General features: G+C 54.8%; 1 protein-coding gene and 1 long non-coding RNA gene across 3 annotated transcripts in view; one reads left to right on the top strand and one right to left on the bottom strand.

Annotated features, from left to right (window-relative positions):
• Nucleotides 1-2147: 2147 nt before the first annotated feature.
• The window catches only part of LOC111817614, a 20539-nt gene continuing 11205 nt past the window's right edge, over nucleotides 2148-11481 (bottom strand). The window contains exon 4 of the long non-coding RNA XR_002821766.1: nucleotides 2148-2157. This is a non-coding gene — a long non-coding RNA (uncharacterized LOC111817614). The remainder of the gene's footprint in view (nucleotides 2158-11481) is intronic.
• Nucleotides 5443-11481, top strand: part of Sun2 (Sad1 and UNC84 domain containing 2) — a 16238-nt gene continuing 10199 nt past the window's right edge. Inside the window, exons 1-6 of one of the 2 annotated variants that reach the window (XM_004634696.2) lie at nucleotides 5443-5719; nucleotides 8649-8799; nucleotides 9525-9715; nucleotides 9856-9993; nucleotides 10549-10644; nucleotides 10920-11013. In XM_004634696.2, coding sequence (XP_004634753.1) covers nucleotides 8675-8799; nucleotides 9525-9715; nucleotides 9856-9993; nucleotides 10549-10644; nucleotides 10920-11013 — 644 coding nt within the window. In that variant the 5' untranslated portion in view covers nucleotides 5443-5719; nucleotides 8649-8674. Of the gene's footprint in view, nucleotides 5720-8648; nucleotides 8800-9524; nucleotides 9716-9855; nucleotides 9994-10545; nucleotides 10645-10919; nucleotides 11014-11481 lie in introns of both variants that reach the window. The other variant, XM_023718951.1, reaches the window with a different exon arrangement.

Below are 11481 nucleotides of genomic sequence, written 5' to 3'. Positions count from 1 at the left end.
GGGGCTTGAGGAGCTCGACTGGCCAGCAAGCTGAGCTGTGCAGCCTTCGTCCTCACCATCCAGCCCTGCTGAATGGGGAGCCACCAAGGCCAGTCACACAGCTGCCACCCCTGAGGGACTCCGGCTGGCAGGAAGCTTGGTCCTTAGGAAACAGGGTGGTGGGGGAGGGAAGCTGGGCACACGCGGACTAAGTGGACTGGAATCCAGACCAAGCAAAAGGCCCTCAGCCATGGCTGGGGCAACAGCTGGGGCCTCAGGGAGGCGGCCCTTCCCAAGGGGCGGGGCGAGTACTAGTGTCACACCCGGAGGCAACGGTGCCTCTGGGTATCCTCCCTCATGGAAAGGCGGGGACCTGACTACCCCATGCTCAAGTTAGGGGGCGCTGCTGTCCCACAGCGGGGACATGGCGAGAGATGGAAGTCTGCATGGGGCGGGGCCTAGGGGTGTCCTGGGGCCTCCCAACCAGAGGTGACCACTCCAGTAGCAGGGCTGGGAGGTCACCCGGAGTGGGTCTCAGGCTGCTGTCTTCATGAAGTGGGTCTGGTCCATTTGGCCACTGCCTATGAGCTGAACGCTTTCTCCACTATCCCGATTTTTTTGGAGGGGTGGGACTAGGGGCCAAAGCCAGACCCTCACTCACATTAGGCAAGTGCTCTACCACCAAACTACATCCCTGGTTTTCTTTTTTTATTCATTTTACTTTTATGTTTTTGGCTTTTGAGACAGGGTCTCACCAGGTAGTTGTGGCTGGCCTTGGACTCACTCGCCAAGGCTAGCCTTAAACTTTCAGCAATCCTTCTGTCTCGGAAATTGCAGATTTTTTTTTAACATTATTTAAATTTTAGGGCTCTGGGGAGATGGTTTAGTAGAATAAGAGCTTCTCTGACAAGCACAAGGGCCTGCGTTCAATCCCTGGTTCCACCAAAAAATAAAAATAAAAAAATAATAATAAATAAATAAATAAATTTTAGCTTCACTAAATTGCCTGGGTCAGCTGCCGTCTTTCCTACCTCTTACCTCAGCCTCCCAAATAGCTGGGATTACAGGCCTAGGCAGCAGGCCCACCTCCCTGCTGTCCCGTCTTCCCCAGCTACTGCCCTTGCCCACAACTCTGGCAGCTTCCCGATCCCTAGGTCTGTTTATTACAGCCGCGGGCAGACAGCCGACTCTCCATCAGGCACAGGACTAGGGAATGTTGCATTTTTTTTTTTTTTATCAGAAGAAAAAAGATCAATATAATCAAACCTGGATTATATTGGATGTGACCTTTATACAGTCACAAATTACAATTTTAAATATTTTAGAGGGAAAATATTTTTTTAAATATTATTTCGGGGGGTCGGGGAGATGGCTCAGTGGAATAAGTGCTTCCCCAGCAAGCACAAGGGCCTGAGTTCAATCCCTGGTTCTGCCAAAAAAAAAAAGTAGATATTATTTAGGGGCTGGGGATATAGCTCAGTAGAATAAGCACTTGCCTGGCAAGCGCAAGGGCCTAAGTTCAATCCCCAGTTCTGAAAAAATAAAATAAAATAAAATATTATTTATGCCACAGAAGACATACTGAAGCTCTGGTCATAGGGGATCCTTAGATCCCAGGGACCCTCCTGGGCTGTGTGTCTTGTGCTGCTCTAGTGACCCACACAAGCCAGGAGCCCTGGGACGGGGGGGGGGGTGTCACGTCTCCCATTGTCAGAATAGGCCTGCAAGGAGCACGAGTGGAATGAATGAATCCATATATATATATTAAACCCTGGTCCCCGCGTTTACCTAAGCAGATGCTTAGTCCACTGAGCTATCTCGCCATCCCCACAATCCTTATTTTTAAAAAAGAAAAATAAGAGCTACACCAAGGACAAACTTACCTGCCCATCCCGTGTTCCAACTTTCTAATCGTCCCCATTCCACAGTCAAGGATGGAGGCCAGGGAAAGCTGAATAACCTGTCCTCACTGGAAAGGTTCTAGTCTAAAGCCTGACTCTGAACCACTGGCCCCACAGTGTCACCACGGAGGTGAAGCAGCTGGTGGATGTCCCCAGAAGCCAAGTCCATTTCCAGGATGGACAGGCCACCTCCATGGGCATCAGGCAAGCCCTGTAATGCTGGCCCTGAGCTCTGGTCATGGAGCCCTGCCCTCAGAGGCCCCAGGCCAGCACCTCCCTCTTGAGCACGCAGCTATCCAGGCCTTTCCTCTACTTGGGCAGCACTGTGCTGATGGCCAGCAAGACGCCATCAGGCATAGGACAGGAAAGGGCACACCAGGACACCACACAGGCTGAGCATGGGCTTGGCAGTGGGCAAGGCTCTGTGGATGCAGGCAAGGCCTGGGTGGGTCTGCACTGGAGGCCACGCCAGGGAAGGTGTCTGGGACAGAAGAGTGGGGAGCTGCACATTTATTGAGCATTTATTAGGAGCTGGGCACTGTAATGGGCATGGAAGACAGAGGTGACTAAGGCACAGTCATCCACCAGGGTCTGGGCCAATCTCCACGTGCCTGGGAGTGTCCAGCTTTGTCAGGGACCAGCATTCTGTCTCTGGCACTGACTGACCAGCTGTAACCTGAATCCACAGCCTCTCCTTCCTGGAGCTGGACTCGTCCATAAAACAAGCTTAACTGCACTGTAGCCTGGTGACTGGCCTTTGAGCTCCCTGGATGAAAGCCTGCAGATACTGAGCCTTGTCCCCAAACAGGCCTGGGCAGGAGCAGCAGCCCACATCAGAGCCCTGGAGGCAGAGAAACAGTCCTGGGAGTTGAGGGCATCACGCCCCACTGAAGTTACCTGAGAGCTGCAGTCAGGAAGCCTGACATGAAAGTCTCCACCCCCACCAAGGGCTGTCTTCTGATGGTTAATGACAGACGCCACTGCCACTCTGGCTGCTGATTGATGCCGATGGTGGGAGTAGGGGGTGAGGAGAGGAGGTGGCCTTGGCTGCAGGACCGCAGCATACTGAGCACCCACTGTGAACCTGTTACTGGTCACAAGGCCATGGGTGGGGACCTGGCAGGACACAGCTCATTCTCCAGCTATGTGGGTGGAACAGGGAGGTCCTGGTCTCTGGAAGCAGGGAGGAGCCACCTGACCTTCCCAAAGGGTACAGGACAGACCTGATGGCTCCTTCTCTGTCCTCCCACAAAGCCCACAGCTGTGGGTGGGCAGTATTGGGAGGCCATCCACATTCCCACCTTCCCTCGACCTCACATGCAAGGAAAGGGAGGCCAGAGAGCCTCACTGACCTTCCCAAGGCAGACATGATAGTTGGGATCATTAGTTCCTTTTATGAAAAAGGCAAAGGGCTCAGAGAAATTACGTGACTTACCCAAGGTCAAAAGCAAAGGAGACAGTCCATAATATATCCCTGGTCTGTGGCCACAGGCATCAGTCACTGAGATTCAATCTATGCAGGAAAATCCGCCCCCTACCCCCACCATTTACAAAAAAAGAAAAAAAAGATGAGCAAGAAGAGGACAGTGGAGGACCCAAAGAAGTAACAGGGAGAAGAGCAGCCTACTGCATGGCTGAAGGGCAGAAAGGAGCCCAGTAGGGAAGGGACACTAAGTGGGCAGAGGAGGGGCAAAGGTCAGAGGAGATGGGCAGAAGGCTCTGTGTCAGCTGAGAAATCTGATTGGGGTGTCAGAATGCTCAGAAGAGAAAGAGGGTCCTGGCACAATCACAAGAGCCTTGGATGCCAAGACCAAAAGTTTTCCAAGGGCCATTTGTTAGCTTCCCGTGGTTGTTGTAACAACTTACTGTGAATATGGTAACTTCAAGCAAGTAGGCTGGATTTTCTCACAGTTCTGAGACCCGAAATTCAAAATCAAAATCACTGGGCCATCACCAAGGTGTGAGCAGGGACAATCTAATGGGAAAGTCTATTCCTAGTCCCTGCCAGCTCCTGATGGCTGTCAGCAGAACTTGGCTTGTGGCCGCATCACTCAGTCTCTGCCTTTGGGGTCACACTACCCCCTCCTCTGTACACTGCTTGGCAGAGGGTGCCTAGGATTGCAGTGTGAATCCCCTGATTCTCCACTTTGGAATCTTGAATCACCCCTTCTAAGTCTTTTCATCTCAGTCACATTCTATTGCAGAACCCGAATCTGGTATCTAGAGACCATTAGTCCACCTCCTGCAGGTCCACAGAGTCAGGACAGTTTAAGAGGGGCCCCTCCAGTCAGCTGTGGGCATGATTCTTGCTGGGACCCTCAAAGTGGGGCAAAGCTGTCTCTGCACTGCTTCTGCAAAGGTGGAGTGTGGAGACTCTGCTGAAATTGGCCAAGACAGAATGGGGAACACTCTGGCCATCTGGGGTTGAAAGCATCACCCCCACCCTGTCTGCCTGGGCAGCGTTATCTTAAGGTACTATAAGAGCAAGGGACAACCCCATTCCAGGCCAGACAGTAGAGGCCCAAAAGGTTTTTGTCCTGAGCAAACTCAGCAGGAAGGGTTGGTGGTTCCTCAGTCACCTACCCCCAGTACCTTCCTGTGCCTGCCTCTGTCATTTTGTCACTTCTTGTCTCATTTCCTCTCGGTACTGCACTTTAAAAGTGAAATAAAACACTTGGGTTTCTTCATCGCTTAGAAGGCCTTGCACGGGAAGTGCCCTCTCCCCAACCCTGCACCTGTGCAAAGGCTGGCTGGGAGGGAAGGGCCTTGACCTCGGCATCTGAGCACTAGGCTCAGCCCATGGGCAGGCAGAACAGGCAGCCAGCCAGCCCTGACTTCCTTGGTGTCAGTGGTGGCAAAAGCATCCCTTCAAAGGGAAAAGCTGTTGTAAAATTTGGGGGTCTTGGCGCTTGGGACACCTCTTGCTGTGCCTGGAGTCCTAAAACAATCCCAAAAACGAAAACCATAGGTTTGGATTCCACAGGGAGTCTTCTAATCTCAATGTTGTAACCTAGCGATTTCTTGTCACTAAAATGGGTGTAGAATTGTCAAAAACTACGCTTGTGCAAGTAACCCAGCGTTTTGCAAGCCAACTCTGGGTTTAACGGAGCACTACTCCCTGCCAGGTCACGAGCCTGGCTCTCCTACCTTCCCCTCGGGCCGACCTCGGCGACGCGGTGCCCCCAGTACCAAATGCTCTTAGGGCCCTGGCACCGTGTGCACGGCGGCGCGCGTGGGGGCAGCGGCACCAGGGCGCACTCGCAGTATCTGAAGCGTTCTTGTACAAAAGATCCCGAGTCCTGTGCCTAAGTAGAGGACCAGCCGAGCGCCGGCCCCAAAGCCGACCGCGCCGTGTCCTCTCGAGACCCAGGAGTCGCAGCGCGCTACGCGCATCACTCCGCAGGACTCACAGGATGGAATCTTTGGGCCGCTGGGCCCACGCTGGGCCCACGCGGAGGGCGGGGCGAGCCGGGGCCTTTGTGTTCAAATCAACCAATGGGCGACGGCCGTGGGCGGGGACGGGAGGAGGAGCCTGGCCAATGGGCCGCGGCCTGTCAGCATTGACTGACAGGCACACACATACACACTCGGCCACGCGCGCACCGCCCGGCCCCACTCGCGCCGCGCGGGTCTTCTCTGGCTGCATTGTCCGCCGACGGCCGGTCCTCGTCGTTCCGCGCCGCCGTCCCCTGCGCAGGGAGCGCCAGGCCCCGCCGCCTCCTCTTCGGCACCGCAGGGTGCGCCACCCGCAGGGAACCGGACGCGGGAAGGGGGCGAGTCCGGGCAGCGCGCGATCACCCGGACTCCCCCGGCTCCGCACGGAACAGTCGTGGCCGCAGGTAATGAGGGTGGCGGGCGGCCGGCCTGGTCCCAGTGACCGTCGGGCCGCCCCTGCTGGGCCCGGGTTGCAGGGCCTGCGCCACCACCCCTGCCAGGCCGGGCCCGGCTCCAGCCCCCGCCTGGCTCACGCCCCTGGCCGGTGCCTGACTCATTCCGGCCCTCGGCCCGGGCCGGCCGCGCACTGGTCAGCTCGGAGGGCGGGGCCGGGCGGGTGTCCCAGGCAGCCCAACACCGGGCCAGGACGGCGGGGCCAGGCGGGCGGGTTCTGGGATTGGCAGTTCCCTGCTGATGCCTGTCAGGACTCTAGGAATAGGAGGGAGGCCCGCTTTTGCTCAGTTCTAAAACAAAACAAGCCAAGACCGGGAGTGTGGGGGAGGTGTGACTTAGCTGTACCTTCCTGGATCATTTCTGGGGTTACTGTCTGGGGGGACCGAGAAAGGCGGGAATGAGGGTCCCACAGCGAAGGGAGTGCGAGTGTGCCGGGCAGAAAGGGTGTCATGTTCAAGATGCCCACGATCTAGGTTAAATTTGATGAGGGCGGAACTGAGAAGAGAATACAGTTCAGCTCCAAAATGAAGAAAGGACATTCTGGGGGGTTAATTTGTGTGTGTGGGGGGGGGGTGTGCACGCGCGCGCGCGCGCGCGTTGGTATGCAAATGATTTGAACTCCTAGAGGTTCATCTAGGAGGCTAGGCTTTGACCTTTTCCGTCTCTCGTGAAACCAGGACTTAGTTGTTAACTGTTCGGTGATACCAGGATGCTGCAGGCCAGACTGAGATAAGAGGCAGCTCCGTTGCTCTAGGAGCTCCAGAGGGGGAGGCAGGCTGGTGGCAGCTACCAGCACACGCCCCCCACCTCCATTAGAATGTTTAGCTTTTTGCCAGCAGCTGCGTGGGTATTGGGTAAACAGGTTGCTTTGTTTCTGGCTCTGGGCAAGTGTTTCCTCTGCTTCAGCAGGGCAGGGGTTAGGAGGAGGAGCCCCATGTGGGCCCGGGGAGCTGTCAGAAGGGGGAGGGCAGTATGGGGTGGAACTACCTTATAAGGAGTGAAAGACAGTCCAGGACCCAAGCCAACTTCCTGCTTTGGCTACTACCAATTGGTCCTTTACCAACACCAGCTACAGCCAGGGAAAGATGCCAGATGGGCATTCCACCTGGAAAGATGCCAAGGAGCCCAGACAGGAGGCTACTTGTTTTGTAAAAGAGGATGCACTAGCTGGAGGAACCTGACCTTCTGGTTTGCATTGTTGAGAATGGGTGTGTTAGTGGATGCTCACTTCAGGGTCAGGAGAACCAGCAAGATTTCAGTGTTAATCAGAAGCATCAGAAGTGATAGACAGGGGCCAGGGAGATGGCTCAGTAGAGTAAGTGCTTGCCTGGCAAGCACAAGGGCCTGAGTTCAATCCCTGGTTCTGCCACCAAAAAAAAAAAAAAAAAAAAAGTGATAGACTGTTACAAATCTTAGGTACTCTTTAACCCAGGCTGGACTTGAGCTCACTATGTAGCTCAGGCTGGCCTTCAACCCACCGATCCTCCTGCCTCAGCCTCCTGAGTGCAGGGCTTACAAGCATGTCCCACCATACCTGGCTGCAAGCACTATAAAGTAACTTTTGAGGGCGTTTAGGATGGAGCAATGACTTTGTAATCCTGACTGGTCACAATGCTAACTTGAGACTTCTCAACTGTTACTCTGAGATTTGGAATTTGGGTTTGTAGAGCTGAGAGGTTTATTAATCCTGCGCATGTGGTGGATTGCTGCCTTTGACCCGGTCTGTTCACTTTGGCCTCCTTTACTTCATTATCAGTTTCTGCACTGCAGACCAACCAGCCTATCATGCCACATCTCTGCTCCACTCCCCACCTTGTCCGTTTGTTAACAAATATTTGTTATGTAACCACACAGTGCACAGACTTGCTCTGAGCATGTGTGGTGGTTGTTAGACTACCTGGGACCTACACCTCATTTCTGAACTGACTTGCAAACTTGTTGGTGGAATCAAGAAAGACCCAAGTCCTACAACCCGTCCAATCTGAGATCAGATCTGGCCGTTACTCAGGCTGGGTGGTGGTGGGCAAGTTACCCACCTCCCAGATTCTAACCATGTGGATGGTGCGATGACACTCACAAGCCTGTTTGGAACACATGTGGGGTGCAGGGAGCCATGCACCTATTAGGTGTTAAACATGGTGTCTTCTCATTGCCATGTCAAGATGTGGCAGCATAGCATCACTGATGAGGGGGTACAGAATACAAGATGGTCGCAGTGTGGCTGGGCTCCTGGGGAAAGGGTTCAGGAATCAGGCATGACTGGGGCCCTGGACCAGTGAATCTGTCAGGAGGCAGAGGAAACAGTGCCACCCTGGAATCTGTGAGCTGAGGCTGCAGCTCAGAGAGGGTAGCATGGCGGGTTCCTAGGCTGGAGGGTGTGCCAGGTGGCAGTGACTTAAGGCATTTGCCTGGCACCTTGAGAATGCCTGTTGTGTGCTGTGCTCTCTGCTCATGTCAGGAAGGCCCAGTTTAACATCTCAGGGTTTGGGGCTGGCAAGATGGCTCAGTGGTCTAAAGCACCTACATGGAACAAGCTTGGCAAAGCACAGGGACCACGGTTCGATCCCCCAGCACCACATGCCAGCCAGCCTCGCCCCCTGGTGGGCTGAGCTGGCCACACACACACACACACACACACACACAATAAATAAATAAATGTTTAAAAAAAATAAAGGGAAAGGATCAATATTTAAAAAAAAAAAAACAAAAAACCATCTCAGGGTGCTCAGGGAAGAAGCTTCCAGGGTGGCCAAGTGAGCCCTGGGCAAGGCACAGATGGAAGCCAGATATCAGTTTGCACAAGGGCCTGCCCTCTGCCACCCGGCCTCTGCCCTTCCTCCTGCAGAAAGGACTTGGCCTCATGCATCATCCTTTCTTTAGGGGAAGGGTGCACATCCCACCTCAGCATGTCCCGACGAAGCCAGCGCCTCACGCGTTACTCTCAGGTTGATGATGATGGTGGCAGCAGCAGCAGCGGAGGAAGCTCTGTGGCTGGGAGCCAGAACACCCTGTTTAAGGACAGTCCTCTGAGGTAGGGACTTGGGGAAGCACCACTGGCCCTATCTATCCCCCTGCAGCCTTCATAGCCACAGATGCCCGAGTTTGCCTAAAGGGGTTGTCTTACGAGGTGCTGTTTCTACCTCCCCTTCTTTACCCACTGTAAGTTGGTGCTGCTGCCCTCACAATCAAAGAACAGGAAGTGGGGAGAGGCAGCTTCAAGCACACACCAAGCCAGAAAGCCCCAACTGCAAGTTGGGCTTGCAGGAACCTCTTCTGCTCTGGTTGGGCGTGGCTGTCCTCCCTGACCCAAAGCCATGCTGGTGTCCCCACCTGTACACTTGGGTGTCTTGCCGCCCCCACTCCTTGCAGATGCAAGGCTGAGGGATTGGCTAGCTCTAGGAAACCAGGTCAGCTTGGTCTGGGTTTTCTATGGGCTGTCAAAATTGCTAGTCTATTAAGAAGCATGGGAAAAACCTTGGGCTTTGAAGTCAGAGACCTAGGTTTGAAGCTGGCTAACTGATGAGCTGGCCTGTGAAATTTAGAGATAACAGGAGCAGAGAAAATACCTAGGCTGAGGATGTCACTAGGTTAGTATGCTTGCCAACACCAAGGGGGAGAAATCCCTCCTGGTTGACCAGGTTTTGGTTGCCGAGCAACAAGGCCAGCCCACACTATCTACGGCAGGGTGCAGAGCCCTGCTTCCTGTCTAGGCTCACCTCCTTGCTCCCTGCCTTTCCCCTCCTGACTGTCCCACAGGACCTTGAAGAGGAAATCCAGCAACATGAAGCGCATGTCCCCAGCGCCGCAGCTGGGCCCCTCCTCTGACTCACACACCTCCTACTACAGCGAGTCCATGGTCCGGGAGTCCTATATTGGCAGCCCCCAGGCCGTGTCCCTCGCCAGGAGTGCCCTCCTCGATGACCACCTGCACAGTGAGCCCTACTGGGGTGAGTGTGCTGAGTCTTCCACCTGGGGCTTGGCTTCCTCCGATCCCTTCTCAGTGCTCCTCTGTGGAATGCCTATCTGCCCAAGCTATGGATGCCCTGGCTCTGGGAGGCCTAGCAGAGACCCTGTTCTTGCCTGGCAGGCGAGGACTTGCGTGTGCGGAGGAGGAGGGGCACGGGCGGCACCGAGAGCAGCAAGGCGAATGGGCTGGCAGAGAGCAAGGCCACTGAGGACTTCCTGGGCTCCTCCTCCGGCTACTCTTCTGAGGACGACTTCACGAGTAGGCGGCACCTCCTCTCCCAGCTCATTTCAGACAATGTGGCGACATGGCAGGCCAGGGCAGGGAGCACCCCAGCTGTACAAGAGAGCACAGCATGTGACAAGCACCTCACAGCCTAGCAGGGGCACCTCTCTTGCTCTCAGCCTTCCCTGAAACTGAGCTGAGGCTGCTGAGTACTTGGCTGTCTGCCCCACCCCCACCCCCAGCCAGCTCTTTTGGGTTCTGCCCATTGCAGCAGTTTAACATGGGGCCCTAAGCATAGCAGGTGCTCAGAAGTTGTAAGGCACATGAGTGATCTCTGCTTTATCTTATTCTGATCAGTGGATTGAGACATTGTCAGGAGAATCTCTGGTAGGAAATAAAAGGTCTGATATCTCCCATTTCATTCTTTCCACAAACATTCCCTGACCTACTATGTGCTAGACCCATGTGATGCTTCAGGGACTTGAAGTAAAAGGCTGTGTGGCCTCAGCTCAATAACAGTCAGGCTTCAAGTCCCCAAGGGTCTTAAAAGTGACCCCAAGCTGACAGGTTTCTTCTCCTCCTCCCCAGCAGGCTACGCGGACATGGATCAGCACAGTTCAGGGTCAAAGTTAGGAAGCGTGGTCTCCCGGGCAGGCTCCTTTGTCTGGACGGTGATCACTTTTCCAGGTGGGTGCTGGCTGGGTGTGCTCAGTTACTTCCACAGCTGTAACTTCTTAACCATCTCTTCAACTGGGCTCCTAGAATGGGCCTCGGTGGGCAACTTCACAGCGGCCTGAGAGTGTGGGCAGAGTGGACAGGTGGGATTGGAGCTTGACCACTGTGGGATACGACAGAGGTGCTGGCACGTGGGTGTTGGGAGTGGGACCAGGAGGGTCACGGGTGGGAGGAGGATGGCATGCTAAGCAGGACCTCAAGTCTGAGCGCAAGGACCACTTTTTCAGGCCGGCTCTTTGGGCTTCTCTACTGGTGGCTTGGCACCACCTGGTACCGCCTGACGACAGCAGCCTCACTCCTAGATGTCTTTGTTTTAACCAGGTGAGTGAGACCGCAGCCCCGACGGTGGCTCAGAAGCCCTGCAACCAACAAACCATCACACTTGATGTGGTCATTTTCCCAAAGTTTCCTCCAGTTCGCCTTAGCTTTTATCAGTGAACTAGGACCACATCCCCAGTGCCCGTCCTGCCTGACAGGCAGTCCCAGTGTCAGGTTTTGTTCCCAAATCCATTGCCTCCCAGGGTAGGACTGGGGATCACAGGTTCTTACTTCTGCCTGGGTGCTTCCTAACAAGCACGGCCCCCTGGCCATTGAGGCTCAGCCCTGAAGTGGGTGGGGTCCCAGGAAGTCCAGCTTCCCCCCTGGGCCCCAAGCAGGCCAGAGCCCAGAGTTGTCCCAGTCTTCTTCCTCTCCTAAGTCTCCAAACCACAGGGCCAGGACTTGGGCAGCTCTCCGGAGAACAAGGACAGGTTCATGGCACCAAAACAGCCTCCTGGCTCTGAAGGCCAA

The sequence above is a fragment of the Octodon degus genome, unplaced genomic scaffold (assembly GCF_000260255.1).
Source record: "Octodon degus isolate 3935 unplaced genomic scaffold, OctDeg1.0 scaffold00064, whole genome shotgun sequence".
Lineage (NCBI taxonomy): Eukaryota > Metazoa > Chordata > Mammalia > Rodentia > Octodontidae > Octodon > Octodon degus.
Note: the sequence above shows the minus strand (reverse complement) of the source record. Positions and strands in the feature narration are given on the sequence as shown.